This window comes from Oncorhynchus clarkii, chromosome 16 (assembly GCF_045791955.1).
Source record: "Oncorhynchus clarkii lewisi isolate Uvic-CL-2024 chromosome 16, UVic_Ocla_1.0, whole genome shotgun sequence".
NCBI lineage: Eukaryota > Metazoa > Chordata > Actinopteri > Salmoniformes > Salmonidae > Oncorhynchus > Oncorhynchus clarkii.
Genome location: NC_092162.1, coordinates 44,531,620 through 44,558,698, shown reverse-complemented (window position 1 = coordinate 44,558,698; position 27,079 = coordinate 44,531,620). Strand labels below are relative to the sequence as shown.

Genomic DNA, 27,079 nt, shown 5'->3' with positions numbered 1-27,079 from the left:
TATTCATTATATTGACCAGATACTTAATTGGCAGCCACAATGAACATTTTTGAAGGCATTTATTTAAGGCAGTAAAATCAGGTGGGAACATTCTAGCCGATGAGAGGGCAGATACGAGTGTGATAACAGGCACAATTCCAGTAGTTTTTTTTATTCTCAAGTTGCCGGTACATTTAACAACCGAAGCATTACAAAACTCCTATTAGATCAAATACACCATTATATTTCTTTGTTAACCAAATTCTACTCTCATTAACCATGTTTCCAGCCTCAGTTTTTATGCAAGTAAAGCCATGTGGTATAACAAAAAAATCAGGACATCTGTGATGGAAACAGGAAGTTTTGGTACAATTTTATCAAACATTTGTTTGACATTGTGGGATATTTTTAGAATCGCTAAAATCAATTATGCGAGAAATGGCGGAAACGGCTTTATACGCAAATATTGGTATAATAACCATATCAAACTGTGTTTTGTGTAGGCTTACAATTGCGTGATGTTTTGATAGCCGTGTGAATCTCTCTATGACAAAGTCACTTATCAATATATTCACCTGTGTTTACCCCCCCCAAAACATTTTTAAACGCCAATTAGCTGCTAATGTGGTTATCATAAAGAACTACAAATGCCATGATGATCTGGACGAGACTGCCGAATCCGGGCAAAGGTAAGGCTCTAGATTAACTATCTGTTAGCTAAATGTAGTAATTAATACGTTTTGGGGAAAATTGTAAATTGACAGGATACCTGTTAACAAAGCCCCCGTGATATGCAGCTGTTCAGGGAAGCTAGAAACCATTATACACAGGCAGTTAGAAAAGCTAAGGCTAGCTTTTTCAAGCAGAAATTTGCTTCCTGCAACACTAACTCAAACAAGTTCTGGGACACTGTAAAGTCCATGGAGAATAAGAACACCTCCTCCCAGCTGCCCACTGCACTGAAGATGACAAACACTGTCACCACTGATAAATACACCATAATTGAGAATTTCAATAAGCATTTTTCTACGGCTGGCCATGCTTTCCACCTGGCTACTCCTACCCCGGTCAACAGCACTGCACCCCCCACAGCAACTCGCCCAAGCCTTCCCCATTTCTCCTTCTCCCAAATCCGTTCAGCTGATGTTCTGAAAGAGCTGCAAAATCTGGACCCCTACAAATCAGCCGGGCTAGACAATCTGGACCCTTTCTTTCTAAAATGATCTGCCGAAATTGTTGCCACCCCTATTACTAGCCTGTTCAACCTCTCTTTCGTGTCGTCTGAGATTCCCAAAGATTGGAAAGCAGCTGCGGTCAACCCCCTCTTCAAAGGGGGGGACACTCTTGACCCAAACTGCTACAGACCTATATCTATCCTACCATGCCTTCCTAAGGTCTTCGAAAGCCAAGTCAACAAACAGATTACCGACCATTTCGAATCTCACCATACCTTCTCTGCTATGCAATCTGGTTTTAGAGCTGGTCATGGGTGCACCTCAGCCACGCTCAAGGTCCTAAACGATATCTTAACTGCCATCGATAAGAAACATTACTGTGCAGCCGTATTCATTGATCTGGCCAAGGCTTTCGACTCTGTCAATCACCACATCCTCATCGGCAGACTCGACAGCCTTGGTTTCTCAAATGATTGCCTCGCCTGGTTCACCAACTACTTATCTGATAGAGTTCAGTGTGTCAAATCGGAGGGTCTGCTGTCCGGACCTCTGGCAGTCTCTATGGGGGTGCCACAGGGTTCAATTCTTGGACCGACTCTCTTCTCTGTATACATCAATGAGGTCGCTCTTGCTGCTGGTGAGTCTCTGATCTACCTCTACGCAGACGACACCATTCTGTATACTTCTGGCCTCTCTTTGGAAACTGTGTTAACAACCCTCCAGGCAAGCTTCAATGCCATACAACTCTCCTTCCGTGGCCTCCAATTGCTCTTAAATACAAGTAAAACTAAATGCATGCTCTTCAACCGATCGCTACCTGCACCTGCCCGCCTGTCCAACATCACTACTCTGGACGACTCTGACTTAGAATACGTGGACAACTACAAATACTTAGGTGTCTGGTTAGACTGTAAACTCTCCTTCCAGACCCATATCAAACATCTCCAATCCAAAGTTAAATCTAGAATTGGCTTCCTATTTCGCAACAAAGCATCCTTCACTCATGCTGACAAACATACCCTTGTAAAACTGACCATCCTACCAATCCTCGACTTTGGCGATGTCATTTACAAAATAGCCTCCAATACCCTACTCAACAAATTGGATGCAGTCTATCACAGTGCAATCCGTTTTGTCACCAAAGCACCATATACTACCCACCATTGCGACCTGTACGCTCTCGTTGGCTGACCCTCGCTTCATACTCGTCGCCAAACCCACTGGCTCCATGTCATCTACAAGACCCTGCTAGGTAAAGTCCCCCCTTATCTCAGCTCGCTGGTCACCATAGCATCTCCCACCTGTAGCACACGCTCCAGCAGGTATATCTCTCTAGTCACCCCCAAAACCAATTCTTTCCTTGGCCGCCTCTCCTTCCAGTTCTCTGCTGCCAATGACTGGAACGAACTACAAAAATCTCTGAAACTGGAAACACGTATCTCCCTCAATAGCTTTAAGCACCAACTGTCAGAGCAGCTCACAGATTATTGCACCTGTACATAGCCCAACTATAATTTAGCCCAAACAACTACCTCTTTCCCTACTGTATTTAAATTAGTTATTTATTTTGCTCCCCATTATTTTTATTTCTACTTTTCACATTCTTTTTCATTTTCACTTCCATTGCAAATCTACCATTCCAGTGTTTTACTTGCTATATTGTATTTACTTTGCCACCATGGCCTTTTTTTGCCTTTACCTCCCTTATCTCACCTCATTTGCTCACATCGTATATAGACTTGTTTATACTGTATTAACTACCACTGTATGTTTGCTTTACTCCATGTGTAACTCTGTGTCGTTGTATGTGTCGAACTGCTTTGCTTTATCTTGGCCAGGTCACAATTGTAAATGAGCACTTGTTCTCAACTTGCCTACCTGGTTAAATAAAGGTGAAATAAATAAAATAAATAAAAAAGGCGTCAGCTAGATATGACGTGCAGGGATTTGTAGTCTTGCATGATGTCTACTTTGATGCTGAATAGCATTTTCAAAACTGCAAGTAAATAGAGATTAATATATTGATAAAAGTCACCTTGTCCAAAAGAGATTTACCTGGTTATCAAAACGTCACACCAGGATAAGCCTACATGAAACACAGCCCTTATTTGAAGTATTTCTAAAATTCCATGTGGGAAAAAACTATGGTAGAAAAACGTTTGGGGGAAAAAAAAACCGATTGGAACCATTTCCTTGTTTGACCTCTAGGTTTTATAGTATTATGATACCTCCACAGAAACTCCTTGCTTGGTGAGCGAAAAAATACGAAAAAACGCTACCTGCTGGAAAATACAGTTATCGCTCTCACTTCACCTCTTCCTCTCTGCTATTAGCTTATTTAAAAAAATATATATATGCCAAATTAACTACCATTGTCTGTAAATATATATATATTTTTAAACGCCTCTTTCGTTGCGTTATTATTGAGGGTGGGTAAATCTCGTACAAGCGCGTTCCCATCTCTCCGCTCCCCTTTAACCAACCATGGTTACGTGTGCGCTCCCGCTACTAAGCGACAAGATGGCGGTCGCCGCCGGATCAGGTAAATTATTCAGATAAATAAACGACTACCACATTACCTATTCCATGTAACAGTCAATAAACGTTTGTTTATGAAGTGTACAAGCGTTCCATGTTGCAATATATCTTACATAAATGCTCAAGTACGGCTTATTTTTTCAAAACATTGCTATACATAGCTAATAGTTAGCGAAATTAGCAAGCTAGCACCTGGTATCTGCCAGCTGACAAGGTTTTTTGTCTTGTAATTTCCATTACCATAGTGAATTGAAGCTAACAGGACATGTCAAATTCCTTTGGAACCTATCTATGCATAGTTACCCATACATTTAACGCTAAATCTGACTCATTAACATGGCAAAATAACTCGCCAACCTGTGTCGACTGATCAATTGCCGCGTCATTCACCAGGCGTTGTTTTTAGCCTGTAACTAGCTAACGTTTGCGAACCACTCTAGCTCGTGTCACAAACTAGCTAGCTGCTCACATTAGCTTCCACATCCAGAACGTCATGAGTAAGAAAGCTACAAGCTAGCTCATTATTCGCTAGTCGCAGGAGTAGGTCGAACTGGCTGAGTTGTCTTGAGGTAGTTGGCTAACTATATATGAACGGTTTCAGCAAACGTTAGCCTGAACGACACGATTGTGAGTGATTTCGTGAGGTAACTTCAGCTAACTTGTCAGTCACATTGACTTGTAGTAGTTAGCTAGCTATCTTAAGTTACAATGTAATATAGCCATATTTCCAACATATGTAGAAAATAGTCTTTCTAGTTAACTATGATGACATCAATCCGCTAGCAAACGTTAGCTCACTCATCAGAATTTAGGCCAGATCCGTTTTGGCCTATGAACTGAAATGGCTAGCAAACGTTAGTAAGAATTGTCTACCCACACATTTCTTCAGATTGCTTTATACAGGCCAGTGACGTTACAAATTGAATTAGCTAGCTCTATATATACGCCTAGTTGATAATCAATTAAGAACCCAAAATAGTCAGGGGTTTTATTGTACTAACTTTGGTTGGGTACTGATAGTCGGGTAATTGATGCAGAGTGGTCTCTATAAATGTTACACGTATCTGATTAGCGTAATTATACACTAACTATCATTTTTTATTACCAAAAACAATATACGCATAAATGCTGTAAAATGGAAATTAAATGCCACACTACCAGATAGCTATGACTAGGAATTTAGCAGACATTTCTAGAACCTCCGTGTCAATGGGTCTACCCACTAAATCTGCCCTGACTTATTGCTCACCTCTGCACCCAATAATATAACAATGTCTAAACTTAGTGGATACAGTTCAGCAAGGAGCCACGAGTAACCCATTAATCAATCCCATTGATGTACTGTTTCCCCTGTGGTATACTCTAGTGATGGGAAACAGGCTGTATGAAGTCTTTGGGGCTTTCACCAAATTGTGTTGAAAATGTTAATTCCTCTGAGCTTTTAACACAATGCGCATTAGTGACAGCTGCTGGTCAGTAATGAAAATCAGCGTTTGATGTTTTATATATACGTTTTTCCACTATTCATCAAATCTTCATTTGCAGCGGTTAGTTGTGAGTCTTCATAGCCTACACTGAGTTACCATTGCAGGTTCGCACCTTTATCATGCTTCCAATTTTTAGCTGTGAATCCCCCCTTCTTTGCTGTCAAATGTAATTTTGGTCATTATTTAGGATGCTTAAAGAAGGATTAAAAATATTAAGCCTTGAGATAATTGAGACAAGGATTGTGTATGTGTGCCATTGACGGTGAATGGCAAGTCAAAATGTTTCAGAGCTTTTGAACGGGTATGGTAGTAGGTGCCAGGCTCACCGATTTGTTTCAAGAATTGCAACGCTGCTGGGTTTCCCGTTTGTACAAGAATGGTCCACCACCCAAAAGACATCCAGCCAACTTGACACAACTGTGGGAAGCATTGGCGTCAACATTGGCCAACATACCTGTTTAATGCTTTCGACAGTTTGTAGAGTCCATGCCCCAAATAATTGAGGCGGTTCTGGGAAAAAAGGGGCGGGGTGCAAATATTAGGAAGGTGTACCTAATGTTTGGTATTCTCAGTGTTTTTTAAAACCATAACGGGGTGTGTGCTGTTTTGGTTTTGTCTTGTATTTCAATCATTTCTGTTTTCTGTGCTTGTCTCTCACACTAACAGGCGTTAAGGTTCCTCGTAACTTCCGGCTGCTTGAAGAGCTGGAAGAAGGTCAGAAAGGTGTGGGGGATGGGACAGTGAGCTGGGGATTGGAAGATGATGAGGACATGACCTTAACAAGATGGAGAGGGATGATCATTGGTCCTCCTAGGGTGCGTAGGCTACTCTGATCCACAGGCATCCACCAAGTTTGGTTCCCTGGCCTTGTTCAGAAACGACCCCTAGTGCTGACCACACTAGGCACTTGTGGCAACCTGAGAGGTTATGACAGATGAGGGCAATATGGAAAAAATTCCACCTAGAATATCAAAGAGCAAGGTGGAGTTATAACCATAATGCTAAATCTATCCAAACCTCTGTTCTTCACAAGCTTCTAGGGAGTAGGGACTAGAGTTTGTTCCTGGATGAGGCCACTGTTTCCTATGTAGATGTTCTGTATAACCTGCTATCAGGAACCTTTGTCTGGCCTGCCATTCTCACTGATGTCTTTTGTATGTCATTTTTCAGACAATCTATGAAAATAGGATGTACAGTCTGAAGGTTGAATGTGGTCCCAGATATCCAGAGGCACCACCGTTTGTCAGATTTGTGACTAAGATCAACTTGAATGGTGTGCACAACTCCAATGGCGTGGTAAGTAAACCTGTTTGGGTGGCCTTTTTTGCTGTTTCATAAAATGCTCTAAATCCTGCAAAATATTTCAATTTGGGAAGGAGGATATTAGAAAATATCTCCTTTGTGTTGTAGATATTTTTTGTTGTATGTTTGAAGATTTGGTTATGTTAATTGAAGTGAATGACTGATTTAAATTGCCCCTGGCTGCTATAATAAGATGGAGTTTAGTGCAGGGCTAACATGCAGTTGGGTGACTGGTACACAACATACACACGTACACATGGGTTTTGTTGTAGATATGTGGTAGTAGAGTAGTGGCCTGAGGGCACACACTTAATGTGTTGTGAAATGTAATGTTTTTAATTATATCTGCCTCACTTTTCCTAGGGTCCAGCATAATTAACTGCTGCCTTGGCAGCTGCTAATGGGGATCCATAATAAATATAAATGCCTACTAAGTTTAGGTCACATTACAGACAGGAAATGTCACATGCAATAAGAGTCCATTGCCATTTCAGACGGCAGTACTTTGCTTGAACATACTAAATATAGTTAGTTATACATGATCATATATAATGTAGCTTCTGCAGGATAGGCTATTCCAGAGGTTGCATTAAAGTAGCCTTTGGGAAAGTATTCAGACCCCTTGAAACAGTAACCCATAATGACAAAGCAAAAACAGGTTTTTAGAAATGTTTGCTAATTTATAAACTCAGCAAAAAAAGAAACGTCCTCACTGTCAACTGCGTTTATTTTCAGCAGACTTAACATGTGTAAGTATTTGTACGAACATAAGATTCAACAACTGAGACGTAAACTGAACAAGTTCCACAGACATGTGACTAACATAAATGGAAAATGTGTCCCTGAACAAAGGGTGGTCAAAATCAAAAGTCAGTCAGTATCTGGTGTGGCCACCAGCTGCATTAAGTACTGCAATGCATTAGAGGTCTACCGATTATGATTTTTCAATGCCGATACCGATTATTGGAGGGCCAAAAAAAGCAGATACCGATTAATCTGCCAATTAAAAAAAATATATATATTTTTAATGACAACTACAACAAAAATGAATGAACACTTTGATTTTAACTTAATATAATACATAAATAAAATCTATTTAGTCTCAAATAAATAATGAAACATGTTCAATTTGGTTTAAATAATGCAAAAACAGTGTTGGAGAAAAAAGTAAAAGTGCAGTATGTGCCATGTAAAAAAGCTAACGTTTAAGTTCCTTGCTCAGAACATGAGAACATATGAAAGCTGGTGGTTCCTTTTAACATGAGTCTTCAATATTCTCCAGTTAAGAAGTTTTAGATTTGTGGTTATTATAGGAATTATGACGCGTCAACTATTTCTCTCTATACCATTTGTATTTCATATACCTTTGACTATTGGTTGTTCTTATAGGCGCATTAGTATTGCCAGCCTAATCTCGGGAGTTGATAGGCTTGAAGTCATAAACAGTTCTGTGCTTCAATTGCGAAGAGCTGCTGGCAAACGCAGGAAAGTGCTGTTTGAATGAATGCTTACGAGCCTGCTGCTGCCTACCACCGCTCAGACTACTCTATCAAATCATAGACTTAATTATAATATAATAAACACACAGAAATACGAGCCTTAGGTCATTAATATGGTCAAATCCAGAAACTATCATTTTGAAAACAAGACGTTTATTCTTTCAGTGAAATACGGAACCGTTCTGTATTTTATTGAACGGGTGGCATCCATAAGTCTAAATATTACTGTTACATTGCACAACCTTCAATGTTATGTCATAATTATGTAAAACTCTGGCAAATTAATTTAGTCTTTGTTAGGAAGAAATGGTCTTGAGCCAGGCGGCCCAAACTGCTGCAAATACCCTGACTCTGCTTGCATAGAACGCAAGAGAAGTGACACAATTTCCCTAGTTAATACTGCCTGCTAGCATGAATTTCTTAACTAAATATGCAGGTTTTAAAAAATATATATATACTTGTGTATTGATTTTAAGAAAGGCATTGATGTTTATGGTTAGGTACGTTGATGCAACGTCAGAATGCGTTTGTTAAATCACCTGTTTGTCGAAGAAGGCTGTGATTCAATGATAAATTAACAGGCACCGCATTGATTATTTGGAACGCAGGACAAGCTTGTTAAACTAGTAATATCATCAACCATGTGTAGTTAACTAGTGATTAGGTTAAGATTGTTTTTTATTTTTATAAGATTAATGCTAGCTAGAAACATACCTTGGCTCCTTGCTGCACTTGCGTAACAGGTGGTCAGCCTGCCACACAGTAATTACACACATAATCGGCATCAAAATGCCTATTACCAATTATGAAAACTTGAAATCGGTCCTAATTAATCGACCATGCCGATTAATCGGTCGGCCTCTACAGTGCATCTCCTCCTCATGAACTGCCCGTTCTTGCTGTGAGATGTTACCCTGCTCTTCCACCAAGGCACCTGCAAGTTCCCGGACATTTCTGGGGGGAATGGCCCTAGCCATCACCCTCCGGTCCAACAGGTCCCAGACATGCTCAATGGGATTGAGATCCGGGCTCTTCGCTGGCCATGGCAGAACACTGACATTCCTGTCTTGCAGGAAATCACGCACAGAACGAGCAGTATGGCTAGTGGCATTGTCATACTTGAATCATGTTAGGATGAGCCTGCAGGAAGGGTACCATATGAGGGAGGAGGATGTCTTCCCTGTAACGCACAACGTTGAGATTGCCTGCAATGACCACAAGCTCAGTCCGATGATGCTGTGACACACTGCCCCAGACCATGACGGACCCTCCACCTCCAAATCGATCCCGATCCAGAGTACAGGTCTCGGTGAAATGCTAATTCTTTCGACGATAAACGCAAATCCCACCATCGCACCTGGTGAGACAAAACCGTGTCAGTGAAGAGCACTTTTTGCCAGTCCTGTCTGGTCCAGCGACAGTGGGTTTGTGCCCATAGGCAACGTTGTTGCTGGTGATGTCTGGTGAGGACCTGCCTTACAACAGGCCCTCAGTCCAGCCGCTCTTAGCCTATTGCATGCAGTCTGAACACTGATGGAGGGATTGTGCGTTCCTGGTGTAACTCGGGCAGTTGTTGCCATCCTTTACCTGTTCCGCAGGTGTGATGTTGTAATACGTGGTCTGCCACTGCGAGGACGAGCAGCTGTCCGTCCTGTCTCCCTGTAGCGCTCTTTTAGGCGTCTCACAGTACGGACATTGCAATTTATTGCATCTTTCTTTTGGTGTAGAACGGCCTGCAGTGTCCTAAGTTTTCATAACTGTGACCTTAATTGCCTACCGTCTGTAAGCTGTTAGTGTCTTAATGACCGTTCTATAGGTGCATGTTCATTAATTGTTTATGGTTCATTGAACAAGCATGGGAAACAGTGTTTAAACCCTTTACAATGAAGATCTGTGAAGTTATTTGGATTTTTACGAATTATCTTTGAAAGACAGGGTCCTTCCTGATAAAGGGCAGTTTCTTTTTTCGCTGAGTTTATATATAAACAAAAACTATGACATTTACTTAAGTTTTCCGACTCTTTACTCAGTACTTTGTTGAAGCACCTTTGAAAGCATTGTCTTATTGTGTGTGTGACGCTACAAGCTTGGCACATCTATATTTGGTGATTTTTCTCCCATTCTTCTCTGCAGATGCTCTCAAGCTCTGTCAGGTTGGATGGGGAGTGTCGCTGCACAGCTATTCGATCAAGTTCAGGCTCTGACTGGGCCAAGTACGAGCTCTGGCTTCGGGACATTTAGAGACTTGTCCCGAAGCCACTCCTGCATTGTCTTGGCTGTGTGCTTAGGGTCGTTGTCCTGTTGGAAGGTGAACTTTAACCCGCTCCAGAGCAGACTGGGGCTTTCATCAAAGATCTCTCTGTACTTTGCTCCGGTCATATTTCCCTCAATCCTGACTTGTCTCCCAGTCCCTGCCGCTGAAAAACATCCCCACAGCATGATACTGCCACCACTATGCTTCACCCTAGGGAAGGTTTTCATCCAGGCGTGATGCTTGGCATTCAGGCCAAATAGTTGAATCTTGGTTTCATCAGAACAGAGAATCATGGTCTGAACTCCAAGCGGACTGTAATGTGCCTTTTACTGAGGAGTGGCTTCCATCTGGCCACTCTACCATAAAGGCCTGATTGATGGAGTGCTGCAGAGATGTCTGTTCTTCTAGAAGGTTCTCCCATCTCCACAGAGGAGCTCTGTCAGTGACCATCGGGTTCTTGGTCACCTTCCTGATCCAAGGCCCTTGTCCCCTGATTGCTCAGTCTTGGTGCTTCCAAACTTCAATTTAAGAATGATGGAGGCCAGTGTTCTTGGGGACCTTCAATGCTGCAGACATTTATTTTATTTTTTTTACCCTTCCCCAGATCTGTGCCTCGACACAATCCTGTCTCGGAGCTCTACGGACAATTATATCGACCTCATGGCTTGGTTTTAGCTCTGACATGCATTGTCAAGTGGGACGTTATATAGACCGATGTGTGCCTTTCCAAATAATGTCCAATCAATTGAATTTACCACAGGTAGACTCCAATCAAGTTGTAAGAACATCTCAAGGATGATCAATGGAAAGAATGCACTTAAGCTCAACCTCGAGTCTCATAGCAAAGGTTCTGTATACTTATGTAAATAAGGTAGTTCTGTTTTTTATTTAGTATACATTGGCAAAAATGTCATGCTGCTTTCGCTTTAAAGTTATGGTGTGTAGATTGATGAGGGGAAATAAACAATTTAATACATTTTAGAATAAGGCTGTAACATAACAAAATGTGGGAACAGTCAAGGGGTCTGAATACTTTCCGAAAGGCACTGTATCTGCATTTTACATCCATTAAAAACAACTTTCTGGCAGTTTATGTTAGTGTGATGGATGTGAGAGTGTGATTAAGGTGTGACAATGTTTCTCTCTCCTTGTTCCCTGTCCTGCAGGTTGACACACGAGCAGTGTCTGCGCTGGCCAAGTGGCAGAACTCATACAGCATCCGTGTGGTCCTGCAGGAGCTCAGACGACTCATGATGTGCAAGGAGAACATGAAGCTCCCCCAGCCACCAGAGGGCCAGATCTACACCAACTGAACCCATGTTACTACTCTCCTCCTTTTCCCCCTCTTTTGTTTTCAGTCATCCTTTCACCCCATCTACCACCTCCCTCCTTTTTTCATTCAGGTGCCTGCCAACACTCAAGCGTACATACATACACACACACACACACACAGATATAGGGACCTACATGTATGCACGTGTACATAAACACATAGACATAGGAACATACATGTGTGCGAACGCATATGCTGACACACACAAACATGCAATCACTTCTGTATGCGCCATTCCTAGGCCCTGGCCCCTCCCCTCTTCCATCACTGGAGCTCTGGTTGGCCTAAAGAAGACGAGGCAGGCGGAGTCATCGGTCCACACCAGACCTGATCATTCGAATACTGTACATCTTAATCTTTTTTTATTATTATTGGTTATAAATGCAGATTGTACAATAACATAAATAATCTCGAGTGTACATTTTGTGTGCTGCCTTTTTGTAATAGAGAAAGAACCCCAGCCTGTCAACAGTTTCCTTGTTTATAATTATAATCCACCAATTATGCGAGTATTTGTGGATGTTGTTTAGTGCAATATATAAATGAGATACATTTTCTTATCAGGTTCTAAACATAAAGATCAACCAGTCAAAATTACCTTACCTTCCCATTGATTTCGAGAGCTTGACCCAACAAATATGTGAAAATATTTAGTGTTTTTCTGGGCTTTGTGCATGTTTGTATATAGTATAGCAATCTATTTACCATATCCACTGGAAATGCATGTGACTGCAGCAGCTTATGGCAAGATGCCTGAAGTAGTAAGGCCTTCATGCTGTCACTTTGGTCAACACTTGCGTGGCCTTGACAGAAGCAACCACTGATATTTCGCCTCCCATATCCAGTAATGTTTTAGTTCATAAGTGTAATTGAGTGTATAAACTCAATACAATAAAATTTGCCATCTGATAGGGTTCACACAGCAGAGAACTTGAGTTAGCTACCTCTTTCGGTCGTTAGTTATAGGAGAGTAGAATTGACCGTTTTCTTCCCCCATAAATCTTGCATCATGCCTTCACACTTGTGTATAGTGTCCAGAGTCCTATGGTTCTAACCCCCTGCAGCCATTTCCCATGTTTGTCTTAGCTTACAAGAGTCATTGGGTGTAAGGTCATTCATACACTGTTAGTATGGGTTATGAAACTACAGTGATTGTACTTTTACACTATCTTTGTCTGTACATGATCTTATGTATAGTGTTTACGTCTGTTCCCTTTGAGTGAGCTTACCTAACATGCAGTAAATCTCAGTGTGACCAGTTTTCTGACTATTTCTCGTACAATATTACAATTATGCTCCTTGAAGTGGGATCGGAGGAAATAGTATACATCAAAAGGGTGCAGTCCTATTAGCTTAAGTTCAGCATTTAAAATTCTGTGGACATAATTTCCCTTGTGCAAATTGTAAAATGGCTTACATTGCATTCAGAAAGTATTCGGACCCCTTGACTTTTTCCACATTTTGTTACTTTACAGCCTTATTCTAAAATGGATTAAATTGTTTTTATCCCTTCTCAATCTACACACAATACCCCATAATGACAAACTAAAAACAGGTTTTCAGAAATGTTAGCAAATTTATTCAAAATAAAACATCTATTTACATAAGTTTTCAGACACTTAACTCAGTACTTTGTTGAAGCACCTTTGGCAGCGATTACTGCTTCGAGTCTTCTTGGGTATGACACTACAAGCTTGGCACACTTGTATTTGGGGAGTGTCTCCCATTCTTCTCTGCAGATGCTCTCAAGCTCTGTCAGGTTGGATGAGGAGCGACGCTGCACAGCTATTTTTAGGTCTCTAAAGATGTGAGATCGGGTTCAAGTCCGGTCTCTGGGTGGGCCATTCAAAGACTTGTCCCGAAGCTACTCCTGCGTTGTCTTGACTGTGTGCTCGTCCGGTTGGAAGGTGAACCTTCGCCCAAGTCTGAAAACCTGCTCCAGAGCACTCAGGATTTCAAGGATCTCTCTGTACTTTGCTCCATTCATCTTTCCCTCAATCCTGACTAGTCTCCCAAGTCCTCACCGCTGAAGAACATCCTCACAGCATGATGCTTGCTGCCACCTCCATGATTCATTTTAGGGATGGCGCCAGGTTTCCTGCAGACGTGACGCTTGGCATTCAGGCCAAAGAGTTGAATATTGGTTCTCATGGCCTGAGAGTACTTTAGGTGCCTTTGGCAAACTCCAAGTGGGCTGTCGTGCCTTTTACTGAGGAGTGGCTTCCGTCTGGCACTCTACCATAAAGGCCTGATTTGTGGAGTGCTGCAGAGATGATTGTCTTTCTGGAAGGTTCTCCCATCTCCACAGAGGAGCTCTGTCAGTGACCATCGGGATCTTGGTCACTTCCCTGACCAAGGCCCTTCTCCCCCGATTGCTGTTTGGCCGGTGCGGCCAGCTCTAGGAAAAGTCTTGGTGGTTCCAAACTTTTTTAAATTTAATTTTATTTCACCTTTATTTAACCAGGTAGGCCAGTTGAGAACAAGTTCTCTTTTACCACTGCGACCTGGCCAAGATAAAGCAAAGCAGTGTGCCAAAAACAGAGTTACACATGGGATAAACAAACGTACAATCAATAACAATAGAACAATCTGTATACAGTGTGTGCAAATGAAGTAAGGAGGTAAGGCAATAAATAGGCCAATAGTGGTGAAGTAATTTTCAATTTTGCAATTTACACTGGAGTACACTGTCAACTGTGTGCCTTTCCAAAACAGGTGTGTGCCTTTCCAAATCATGTCCAATCAATTTAATTTACCACAGGTAGACTCCCAAGTTGTAGAAACATCTCCAGGATGATCAATGAAAACAGGATGCACCTGAGCTCAATTTCGAATCTCATAGCAAAGGGTCTGAATACTTATGTAAATAAGGTATTTCTGTTCTTATTTTTAATAAATTTGCAAACATTTCTAAAAACCTGTTCGTTTTGTCATTAACGGGGTATTTTGAAGCTGAAAGCAGGGCAAGTACAGTTAGCGAGAAAGATGAGTGGACAACAGTTTAGTCCAAGAATGGAACACAAATGACTAAAATTGTTGTGGAAAATGACCTGATGGATATTTCTTGTACGATTTTTGGTTAAGGATGTTTATTTGGGAAACCCCTTTGAAGTCACAGGGATGGCAAGAAGGCACGGGGAAAAGTGGATGCAGTCAAAGTAACCAGGAGTTGTATGGTGTTGATATCGTGTGTATCTAAAGAGCAAAAGGAGCGTGCATTGTGGGTCAATATCTTAGGCAAAAAATTCCAGAAGTAGTGTATGCATGTCGCTTGACATACGGAGAATGGGAGGAAAAAAGAGCAAAGTGTATCTGTATTATTTATGTTCGATGAGCATTTTTCCACCCTATGTAAAGTTTGAATATATAAGATATGCAGTAAAACCCGATGCAATGCAAGAAGTGTAAAAAGTTTGACCATGTGTCAAGCGTTTGCAGACGGAAGGAATATGTTAGGTAAATGTTAAATGTTGCAACTGTGGTGAGGATCATATTTCCAAATTCCCTGAGAGCCCTGTTATGGTGAAAGAGGTTGAGGGGTCAAACATCAGGGCTGTACAGCAAAATCTCCTCTGTGAAGGCGGTGAAGAGCGTTGAAAGGGGCAAGAGGCCACAGTTCTGAAGAACATATGGCGGTGGATGGACCATAACCAGTTATGTTATACGTCACTCAAGTGATCTGGATACACTTATTGTGAAGATGGTGGATTTTGTAGCATTTATAGCCACAGTTTTTAATTGTACTGCACAAGTGTCCAAGAAGATGGACATCATTATATCTGCAGCCGAGAGTTTTTGGGTCTCCAAGACTTAACAGCAGAAGCACTGCAAGGACTACTGTCGTCAGGAAATGTCCCGCCCTCACAGGATCCTTCTGAGCCTGTGTCAGGACCTGATTAAAACAGAGAAGCAGGCTGATTTAGTTTAACATTTCATTACTGATGGTTTGTTTGGAATGTATTTTTTACCTTGTATATTTTTCCCTTTTTGGATCCTCATTACCCACCTGTACATTAGGTGGTAGAATGCACATATAATTGTTATGAACGCCATTATACCAAAGAAGAAGTGTATGTCAGAGCAAAACCCAAGCCATGAGGTCGAAGGAATTGTCCGTTGAGCTCCGAGACAGGATTGTGTCGAGACTCAGATTTGGGGAAGGGTACCAGAACATTTCTGCAGCATTGAAGGTCCCCAAGAACACAGTGGCCTCCATCATTCTTAAATGGAAGAAGTTTGGAACCGTCAAGACTTCCTAGAGCTGGCTGCCCGGCCAAACTGAGCAATCGAGGGAGAAGGGCCTTGTTCAAGGAGATGACCAAGAACCCAATGATCACTGTGACAGAGCTCCAGAGTTCCTCTGTGGAGATGGGATAACCTTCTAGAAGAACAATCATCTCTGCAGCACTCCACCAATCAGGCCTTCATGGTAGAGTGACCAGACAGAAGCCACTCCTCAGTAAAAGGCACACGCTTGGAGTTTGCCAAAAGGCACCTGACCTACTAGTCAGGATTGAGGGAAAGATGAACGGAGCGAAATACAGCGAGATCCTTGATGAAAACCTGCTCCAGCTCGCTCAGTACCCCAGCCTGGGGCGAAGGTTCACCTTCCAACAGGACAATGATCCTGAGCACACAGCCTAGACAATGCAGGAGTGGCTTCAGGTCAAGTCTCTGAATGTCCAGAAGCGAGAGCCCGTAATTGGCCCTGCAAGAGGGGCCCAGCCAGAGCCAGGACTTGAACCCGATCTAATATCTCTGGAGAGAATTGAAAATAGCTGTGCAGCGTGCTCCCCATCCAACCTGACAGGGCTTGAGAGGATGGGAGAAACTCCCCAAATACAGGTGTTCCAATCTTGTAGCGTCATACCCAAGAAGGCTGTAATCGCTGCCTAAGGTGCTTCAACAAAGTACTGAGTAAAGGTTCTGAATACTTACGAATGTAAATGTAATATTTCTGTTTTTTATTTGTAATACATTTAGTTAAATGTATATACCTGTTTTGCTTTGTCAATAAGGGGTATTGTGTGTAGATTGATGAGGGGGTAAAACAACTATTGAATCAATTTTAGAATAAGGCTGGAATGTAACAAAATGTGGAAAAGGTGAAGGGGTCAGAATACTTTCCCAAATGCACTGTAATTGTGGAATGAGAAAATGGACCTTAGGTCTCCCATTAGTATCACGCGGCCGGGCAGGCGGAGGAATGGGACGTCCCATCTCTACTATGTTTGACTTTATGACTGTTGCACAGACTTAAAAAGGACACAGTTGAGTTTAATCTAACACGGTGGAGCTGACTGCTGGACTGGACTCTGAACTACCCACAAGGCAGTAGTTTCCTAGTTTATCCTCCAGCCTGCGTGTGAAGGAGAGAGGAAGCCGGTCACATTGTCCCCAAAAAGCTCTATATATGGGATGAGAGGGAGGAAGTTGGATTCCTCAATAGGGCATCCACCCAGTGGCTCAAGAAACCTGTGAGTACAATTTTTAATATTCTTGATTCCTATTAAAAAATGTTGTATTGTGCTCTAAAGTTAAGCAATGGAACAAAAATGAAAGCTTAAGTGTATCAATTTCATATATTGTAAAGGAGGCCTTTTTCAGGTAGATTCTGATGATCTATTCCTCTGACAAGAATAATAGTGATCAATATGAAGTTAAGGTTCTTGCACTCCCTTCAGTTTAAAATATTATTTGTGTAAATTACTGTAACACATCTGGGCTTTGTTAGCCAGGAAGATACACAGAATGTGATGGTATTGGCTCTGACATTGTCTAATTTGTTAGTCCCAATATCATGAAATTGTGTAAAAGCTAAACGCCTGTCTGATTTTTTCACTAGCAGAGATAGGAAACGAGCCGTGTAGACCGAATTGTGCAGTAGCAAAGTTGACTTTGTAAAGGTAAAAGGAGAGACTTGAGTTCCAGGATCCGGTCAAAGTAAACGTTTTAATACAGAGTTTTGGGTATAGGTGGTCATGTGAAAATGCAAAGGCTAATAGCACCAGTGGCTGAGAAGCCACAACCAAGAATAGCATGGTGCAAATTATGCTTATGAGTCTCAAGAATATATAGTCATCCTGAATTACGTATAGATGCATCTTAACAGACAATGGTTGATATGAAACGGATATAATTTCTAGTTCAACAATGAAACATTTGCCACTTTGGGAACAGCATGTGATGTTCAGCAGCTTGAGCCAGTTCACGGTTTGGAGTGTCAGTGTCACGAGTTGAATTGTGTGTCCTGTGTGATCTAGGTGGTCATCCGGCATCTGGCTGGCCAGGCTGGCCCCCACTGCCTTGTGGCATGTTGTATTTCTAGACCATGTGTTAGGGAAGTGAAAATTACTTCAGCTGGTTGACATGCGACTGTGTAGAGTAGACTGAAATACTTATCTGTTATATTGCTAGTATTGTCTCAAGGTTTCATGGTCTCCTCAATGGTCTCATCTGTGTATTCATTTAAAATACAGTACATCTGATAATCACTACTCCAGCTCCACAGTTAGGTAGATGTTCTTGACTTTGAGGTAATCAGTGTAACTAAATAACTAAACCAGTAATTTCAAAGTGTGAAGTGTGACATTTGCACCCTTGAGCAACACCCCGTGCATAAAATATAGGGCACACAGAGGCTGCTTTACACAGGCTGCCCAATTATGATATTTTTTCCACTAATTGGTCTTTTGACCAATCACATCAGATATTTTCACATTAGATATTTCTCAGAGCTCATCTGATTGGTCAAAATACTAATTTGGTGAATTAAAAGATCAGAATTGGGCTACCTGTCTAAACACAGCCGAGAGCATCAGTTTAACTAGATCTGCTTATAACAGGTTGCTTCACCCTGTATGACTAAAGTTACAGTGTAAAATAGCACAGTAAACAGCTGTTTGGTTAAAAGTTAAAGACCAAATTCCAATGACAATAGGAATGCACTTTCAGTAACTAAGAACAAATTTGGTAAGCCCACAATAACAATGTGATATTTGCTCTTGGTTAATCATTATTGATGATTCAGGCTATAGGTCAATGCCTACCAGTTGATAGATCCTTTCAGAGAGATTTGGTACTACAGTACTGACATTAATACTTTTACTCGCATAATTATTGTCCTAGTCATTTGATCCTTAATCTACAGTGGGGCAAAAAAGTATTTAGTCAGCCACCAATTGTGCAATTTCTCCCACTTAAAAAGATGCGAGAGGCCTGTAATTTTCATCATAGGTACACTTCAACTATGACAGACAAAATGAGAAGGAACAAATCCAGAAAATCACATTGTAGGATTTTTAATGAATTTATTTGCAAATTATGGTGGAAAATATGTATTTGGTCAATAACAAAAGTTTATCTCAATACTTTGTTATATACCCTTTGTTGGCAATGACAGAGGTAAAATGTTTTCTGTAAGTCTTCACAAGGTTTTCACACACTGTTGCTGGTATTTTGGCCCATTCCTCCATGTAGATCTCCTCTAGAGCAGTGATGTTTTGGGGCTGTTGCTGGGCAACACAGACTTTCAACTCCCTCCAAAGATTTTCTATGGGGTTGAGATCTGGACACTGGCTAGGCCACTCAAGGACCTTGAAATGCTTCTTACGAAGCCACTCCTTCAATGCCCGGGCTGTGTGTTTGGGATCATTGTCATGCTGAAAGACCCAGCCACGTTTCATCTTCAATGCCCTTGCTGATGGAAGGAGGTTTTCACTCAAAATCTCACGATACATGGCCCCATTCATTCTTTCCTTTACACGGATCAGTCGTCCTGGTCCCTTTGCAGAAAAACAGCCCCAAAGCATGATGTTTCCACCCCCATGCTTCACAGTAGGTATGGTGTTCTTTGGATGCAACTCAGCATTCTTTGTCCTCCAAACACGACGAGTTGAGTTTTTACCAAAAAGTTATATTTTGGTTTCATCTGACCATATGACATTCTCCCAATCTTCTTCTGGATCATCCAAATGCTCTCTAGCAAACTTCAGACGGGCCTGGACATGTACTGGCTTATGCAGGGGGACACGTCTGGCACTGCAGGATTTGAGTCCCTGGCGGCGTAGTGTGTTACTGATGGTAGGCTTTGTTACTTTGGTCCCAGCTCTCTGCAGGTCATTCACTAGGTCCCCCCGTGGGGTTCTGGGATTTTTGCTCACCGTTCTTGTGATCATTTTGACCCCACGGGGTGAGATCTTGCATGGAGCCCCAGATCGAGGGAGATTATCAGTGGTCTTGTATGTCTTCCATTTCCTAATAATTGCTCCCACAGTTAATTTCTTCAAACCAAGCTGCTTACCTATTGCAGATTCAGTCTTCCCAGCCTGGTGCAGGTCTACAATGTTGTTTCTGGTGTCCTTTGACAGCTCTTTGGTCTTGGCCATAGTGGAGTTTGGAGTGTGACTGTTTGAGGTTGTGGACAGGTGTCTTTTATACTGATAACAAGCTCAAACAGGTGCCATTAATACAGGTAACGAGTGGAGGACAGAGGAGCCTCTTAAAGAATAAGTTACAGGTCTGTGAGAGCCAGAAATTTTGCTTGTTTGTAGGTGACCAAATACTTATTTTACACCATAATTTGCAAATAAATTCATAAAAAATCCTACAATGTGATTTTCTGGATTTTTTTTTCTCATTTTGTCTGTCACAGTTGAAGTGTACCTATGATGAAAATTACAGGCCTCTCTCATCTTTTTAAGTGGGAGAACTTGCACAATTGGTGGCTGACTAAATACTTTTTTCCCCCACTGTAATTTGATCGTTTTAGCAGCAATGTCTTTCAGTATTACTGGTATCTCGATATTTCCTCTCTTTCTAGGCTCTGAAGGCTGGCCGGGTTGAAACTGTTCAGAGAGATCTTCACTTCAGATCAGAAATTCCTCCAGAAGACTACCTCACCTGACCTGACTGGGACCAGCAACAATACAGCCATGTCTTTGCGGATCCATGTGCTGGCCTGCTGCTTCGGCCTGGGCTCCTGGGTGGCTGTCAATGGCCTGTGGGTGGAGCTCCCCCTCATCGTTAACACTCTCCCCGAGGGCTGGGAACTACCATCTTACCTGACCGTTATCATCCAGTTCGCCAACCTGGGGCCTCTGCTGGTCACTCTCATGCACAAGCTGTGTCCGGGCCGTCTGAAGGAGAGAGCTGCCATCTACTGTGTGTTGTCCATAGGTGTCCTGGCCTGTATACTTCTGGCGTTCTCCTGGGATGAGACCACAGTGGTGGCGGCGGCATCTCGGAGCACAGCCTTCTTTATCCTCACCTTCTTCCTGGCCTTGGTGGACTGCACCTCCTCTGTCACCTTCCTGCCCTTCATGATGCAGCTGCCAGCCCACTACATCACCACCTACTTCATTGGAGAAGGCCTGAGTGGCTTTATCCCTGGTCTGGTGGCTCTCGGCCAGGGCGTCGGCATGGCCAAGTGTGTGAATGCCACTCAGTCATCTGGTAACCTCACTGAAGAGGATATGTACATTGTCCAGACCCAGTTTCTACCGCCCAACTTCTCCACCGAGGTGTTTTTCTTCTTCCTGGCGGCCATGATGTGCATCAGCCTGGCAGCATTCTCTGCACTAAACAGGCTCCCACGTACCTTTGAACTGTCCACAGAGAACTTGGTTCCAGACACTGACACAGTGGCGTCAGTCTGCTCCGGACTAGACAACCATGGAGCAGTGACTGAAGGGGAGAACTCAAACCCAAAATGCCACAGCGAGGAATCAGGTCAGGACAGGCCACAGCTGGCTAAATCAGGCCACTCTGTTTTTCAGTTAACTTTTATCTATTTCATGGTGGTCTGGGTGAATGGGGCGACTAACGGCCTCTTGACCTCGGTGCAGACATACTCCTGTATGCCCTACGGTAACCTGGCATATCACCTGTCGGCTGCTCTGGCATCCTGTGCCAACCCAGTGGCCTGTATAGTCGCCATGTTTTTTCCTAAAAGGTAAAACCTCAGTAACTCTCTAAATGGATTATTATGGTTGAAAAAGCTTTCCACTGTTAAAGGTTGACACATTTTACAGCATGCTAAGGTAAAAAAATATATGGCATATACTAGTATATGATAAAGTAATTCAGCTTTCCCTCACTATCTCTGTGGTTATCTAGAATGTCTTTATTTCAGATACAGGTACCTAACCAGTTCCTGTTCTGAGTCTCTGTTTAGGTCACTAGTGCTCCTGGGTGTACTGTGTCTCATTGGATCAGTCTTTGGAGGATACAACATGGCAATGGCCACCATGAGTCCCTGTCCACTACTACAAGGCTCCGCACTAGGAGAAGCCATCATAGTGAGTAACACACCACCTGTAGAGATACTGTAGGTCTCAGTCCAGGGACACTTTCTAAGAAAAGGTTGGCTCTCTGTCAGTTCATTGATCCTTGTTATTTCAGAAAAGGAATAGTGACAAAGTTGTTGCTGTCATGTTTGGAAGATGCTATCACCTATTATTTTCTGGAATACCAATGATCTACAATAACTATACCGAGATAACATTTACAATTTAGTAATTTAGCAGACGCTTTTATCCAGAGAGACTTATCTTAAGATAGCTAGGTGGGACAACCACATATCTCAGTCATAGTAAGTCCATTTTTCCTCAATAAAGTAGCTATCAGCAAAGTCAGTGCGAGCAGGAGGGTAGAAGTCAAGTGCGAGTATTAGTTCATAAAAGGCACTTGTTTTTGTTTGGGGGAGCTGATGTGGGATTATTTAAGATACTCTTTGAAGAGGTATGGTTTCAGATGTTTTCATAAAATGGGCAGGGACTCTGCTGTCCTAGCTTCAGGGGGGTAGCTGGTTCCACCTTTGGGGTGCCAAGACAGAGAAGAGCTTTGACTGGGATGAGCGGGAGCTGCCGTCCTGTAGGTGGCAGAACGTAGTGCTCAGGTTTGGGTGTAGGGTTTGAGCAGAGCCTGAAGTTAGGGGGGGGGGGGGGGGTAGTTCCTCTTACTGCTCCGTAGGCAAATACCATAGTTTTGTAGTGGATGTGAGCTTCAACTGCAACATACCGAAACAAAACGAACTATGCAAGAGATTTTGTTGTAGAGTTAGGATTCTATTGCATTGCCAGGCAGGACTCAGGCATGTACTCTACACAGACCGGTGCGCCATAACCAATCAGAGCTGAAGTAGGGCTGTATGCAAATTGACAATTGCCATATATGGATCTGTGCCATTCCCTTTGAACTGGACTGTTTGTACAACATCAACTTAAAGCGGGTACAACCTGAGTGTTCACAGTAAATGTGTGCCGGAAGTTGCACAGAAATTTCAGCAGACCTGAAATTTGCTTAGTGATGAAAAATGTTTGAGGGAACATTGCTGATAATGTTACCTTGAAACCCTCAGGTGCTGTCGTGGGTCTTCTTCACAGGGATACTGTCTTATGTCAAGGTGATGGTGGGTGTCATCTTCAGAGATGAGAGCCACAGCGCCCTGGTGTGGTGTGGAGCAGCGGCACAGACAGGCTCTCTGCTGGGCTCTGCCATCATGTTCCCACTGGTAAATGTCTACAACCTGTTTCAGTCAGGAGACTTCTGTAACACCAAGTGCCCTTTATGATGGTGACCTATTCCTAAAACACTAACATAACCACGGGTAAGTAGCCTTGTCCATGCCAGAATGGCCCATCTCATAGAACACTCCAAGGAAAGGACACTAGTACCTGCTAGTACTTATACCAACTGGGGTGGTGTGTGAATAATGTGGGGAATGAACAATGACTGGACAAGATTAGAGATTGGACTCTGAACATGCCTTCAAGGACACTCTCTTCTGAGAGAGAAATCCACCTGGATCAATGGACTAAAATATAACATTTCAAAATGTTGCTCAATTAATATTTGAAAATGTTTTATAAAGTGTGATTCACAACCCACGCTCAAGGTTAGCAATGATTGTTTAAAATGCCTGCCCTAGTAAGTGGGTCAAGCACCTTTGAAATACTTTCTGTGAATAGCCTCAATCTTTTCATCTTTATTGTGTTGTAGACTTTTTTTGTTGTTGTTGGACAAAATCTTTATTCATTTTAAAATGTGGTTGTTGGGGTAGGCTACATGCACAAATTCACATAATTTAATAGTTAAGCTTAGACACACCTACTCATTCATGGGTTTTTCTTTATTATTTTTACTATTTTCTACATTGTAGAATAATAGTGAAGACATCAAAACTATGAAATAAGAAATCCTGTAGTAACCAAAAAATGGTTAAATAAAAGTCAGATTCTTCAAAGTAGCCACCCTTTGCCTTGATGACAGCTTTGCAGACTCTTGGCGTTCTCTCAACCAGCTTCATGAGGCAGTCACCTGGAATGCATTTCAATTAGTAGGTATGCCTTGACCTTTTAAGGATTGGACCCTTTTTTTTAAAAATTTCTCCTAAAATGACATACCCAAATCAAACTACCGGTAGCTCAGGACCTGAAGCAAGGATATGCACATTTTTGATACCATTTGAAAGGAAACACTTGACGTTTGTGGAAATGTGAAATTAATGTAGGAGAATATAACACATTAGATTTGGTAAAAGATCATACAAAAAAACATTTGTATTTTTTTGTAACATCAACTTTTAAATGCAAGAGAAAGGCCATAAGGCCATAAATTCCAGCCCAGGGGCAACTTAGATAATTTTGCCACTAGATGGCAGCAGTGTATGTGAAGTTAGCTTGCAGGTGATCGGCCCACCACAAGGAGTCGCTAGAGTCGTCTGTCCTCGGTTGCAACACTCACTACCGAGTTCTAAAACTGCCTCTGGAAGCAAAGTCAGCACAAGAAGGGTTCATCGGGAGCTTCATGAAATGGGTTTCCATGGCCGAGCAGCCGCACACAAGCCTAAGATCAACATGTGCAATGGCAAGCGTCAGCTGGAGTTGTGCAAACCTTGTTGCCATAGGACTCTGGACCAGTGGGAACACGTTCTCTGGATTGATGAATCGCGCTTCACCATCTGGCAGTCTGACTGACAAATCTGGGTTTGCCAGATGCCAGGAGAACGCTACCTGCCCCAATGCATAGTGTCAACTGTAAAGTTTGGTGGAGGAAGAACAATTGTCTGGGGCTGTTTTTCATGGATCGGGCCAGGCCCCTTATAGTTCCAGTGAAGGGAAATCTTAACGCTACAGCATACAATGACATTCTAGACGGTTCTGTGTCCAACTTTATGGCAAAAGTTTGGGGAAGCCCATTCCAGTTTCAGCATGACAATGCCCCTGTGCACAAAGTGAGGTCCATACAGAAATGGTTTGTCAAGAAGAACTTGACTGGCCTGCACAGAGCCTTGACCTCAACCCCATCAAACACCTTTGGGATAAATTGGAACGCCGACTGCGAGACAGGCCCAATAACCCAACATCAGTGCCCGACCACACTAATGCTCTTGTGGCTGATTGGAAGCAAGTTCCCACAGCAATGTTCCAACATATAGTGGAAAGCCTTCACAGAACAGTGGAGGTTGTTATAGGAGCAAAGGTGGGACCAACTCCTTATTAATTATATATTGTTTATTTGTATGTTTGGCTTTAGCTGAGAATATTCTTTACAGAGTCAAGTATATTTTTCAAGGCCTCAATTGTTCTTTGTCACGCACAAAGATTCATTCTCACTGTTGATAATTCTAATGTTATAACTTAATAGTAATAATAGTAACTGTATCCACTGGCGAATTGGGAGAGAGTGAGGTGAATGCCATATAATATACATTTTTTTTCCGGCAGTGCTGCCTGCCAGCAGTAATTGTCTCTGATTTATTGAGTCATTAAGTAACATAGTAGATGCAAAGCATTGAATATTTACATTCATGCGCTTTGAAATGGAGTAACTTTGACCCAGAAGCATTTAACTGCAGGGCAATCACACATCCTATGAAGGATTGTGCCTACCTGATTTAGGGGACACAGTGAACAGTCGGGGAAAATTTCATCTTAAAATGTTTCGTTGGTGTTAGATACAATCTGTTAACAAACTTCAATGTATAAGGTGATGGTTCGGATTATGGGATGCCAAAGTCATATTTTTCATATTCTGTTCGAGTTAAAGGGTTGTTCATATTCACTTAGATCTGTGGACCCTAATTATTTTAATGGCTAGCTCAGAATAGAGATCAGCCCCTTTGGGAGTCCAGGTTCAGTAGTTGGGTCTCCCAAGGGACTCCATAGACCAGCATAGTTGACCTAACTTGTACATATAGAAAAAAAGGAGTTGCCTGTAATGTGCCTTTCAAATTTTGGAGTGTTCTCAAACCATTACTGTCCTTGATAACGGCAAGGATACAGATTCCACATTTGGACTATTCGAGGGAATGCAAAAGGCTGTCCTCAAAGATAACAAGGCGTTATAGTGAAATATTGAAGTATGGGCATGCCATTTTGATTCTCAGTTACATCATTTTTAAAAGTTGTGCCAAATAGAGATTGCTTAAGCAATAATGACACCAAACCGTAGTTTACATTGTTTAACGGATATATTGGTTAAGACCAACACTTCCATGGCAATAGGAGACATTATATTTCTCTATATACACAGCCAGGGGGCAGAAGAATCATGTCTAAACCAATTTAGGATGGTTGACTTTTTTCATACATGTATGATTATTTTAAACCAAGTTAAATATGTGGAATAAGCAGAATCCAGATTCACTCCAAATCAAGTCAATTAAGTAAATAACACCTTCTTAAATCAATTATTAAACAGACACAAGACTGTTTATCAGACAGATGATGTCACCTTGTATTGCTACTAGTGAACCCACTGGGCTCTTTGTTGTGTGTAAATGTTTCCCATTGCAACTCATGATGGCATCACTATACCGTGTCAGAAAAAAGTGCCTACAATTCTTTGCATTCCTCTGGCACCCCAGCAGATTCTCTGAACACAAAGTACATTTAATTACACTTGGTCCATTTAACACTGCTTGTATAACGACTTTAATATCTCTATGTTTTTGTGTGTCTGTGAAAGTTTTCAAGAGCTTTCCGTGTAAGATCATCATGTGACTTGCACTGTTGATTGTTTTTGTAAATACAATACAGATCACACAACGTCATGTGTCAATATTGTCAACGTCATGTGTTCACTCACATACAATGTGGCTTCGAGACATACTGTGGCTATCATGTATGTCTGAGAATTTGATTACTGCAGATTACAGCACCTTCTCTCAGGAGGATGCTGCTCTTCCATGGGAAGCGTGATGTCCCCATTAGCAGCTGTTGTTCCTTCAGTCTCTATCCCTCTATCCCCTTCCCCTCAGACGAGTGGAGGACCACAAATAGGTCCCCCCAGCAGCCCCAGGTCTGAGGAGAAGCACAGGGGTTACTAATGAAGGGAGGTCAGAGTAGAGTAGGCAGTCAGTTGGCTGTTGGCCCTGTCGCTGGTCACTTGGGAGCTCCGCTGACCCCGGCACTGAGTAAAAACAAAAAAGAAAGAGGGCAATGATTATCCCCACCCTGCCTCTGGGTCAGCTGAGGATCAGGCTAAGAGCAGATGTGACTTTCTCTCTT

The 27,079-nt window shown here is 42.2% G+C and overlaps 2 protein-coding genes across 2 annotated transcripts; both read left to right on the top strand.

The window, feature by feature from the left end:
- Window positions 1-3,575: 3,575 nt before the first annotated feature.
- Window positions 3,576-11,986, top strand: LOC139368548 (ubiquitin-conjugating enzyme E2 variant 1). The gene is made up of 4 exons (XM_071107562.1): window positions 3,576-3,696; window positions 5,846-5,994; window positions 6,350-6,475; window positions 11,401-11,986. The coding sequence occupies exons 1-4, from the start codon at window positions 3,639-3,641 to the stop codon at window positions 11,545-11,547; spliced, it is 480 nt and encodes a 159-aa protein (XP_070963663.1). The 5' UTR covers window positions 3,576-3,638; the 3' UTR covers window positions 11,548-11,986.
- Window positions 11,987-16,832: 4,846 nt separating this feature from the next.
- Window positions 16,833-26,622, top strand: LOC139367636 (solute carrier family 52 member 3-1). Its single transcript, XM_071105906.1, has 4 exons — window positions 16,833-17,044; window positions 20,389-21,519; window positions 21,742-21,865; window positions 22,927-26,622. The coding sequence occupies exons 2-4, from the start codon at window positions 20,501-20,503 to the stop codon at window positions 23,137-23,139; spliced, it is 1,356 nt and encodes a 451-aa protein (XP_070962007.1). The 5' UTR covers window positions 16,833-17,044; window positions 20,389-20,500; the 3' UTR covers window positions 23,140-26,622.
- The last annotated feature ends 457 nt before the right edge of the window (window positions 26,623-27,079 follow it).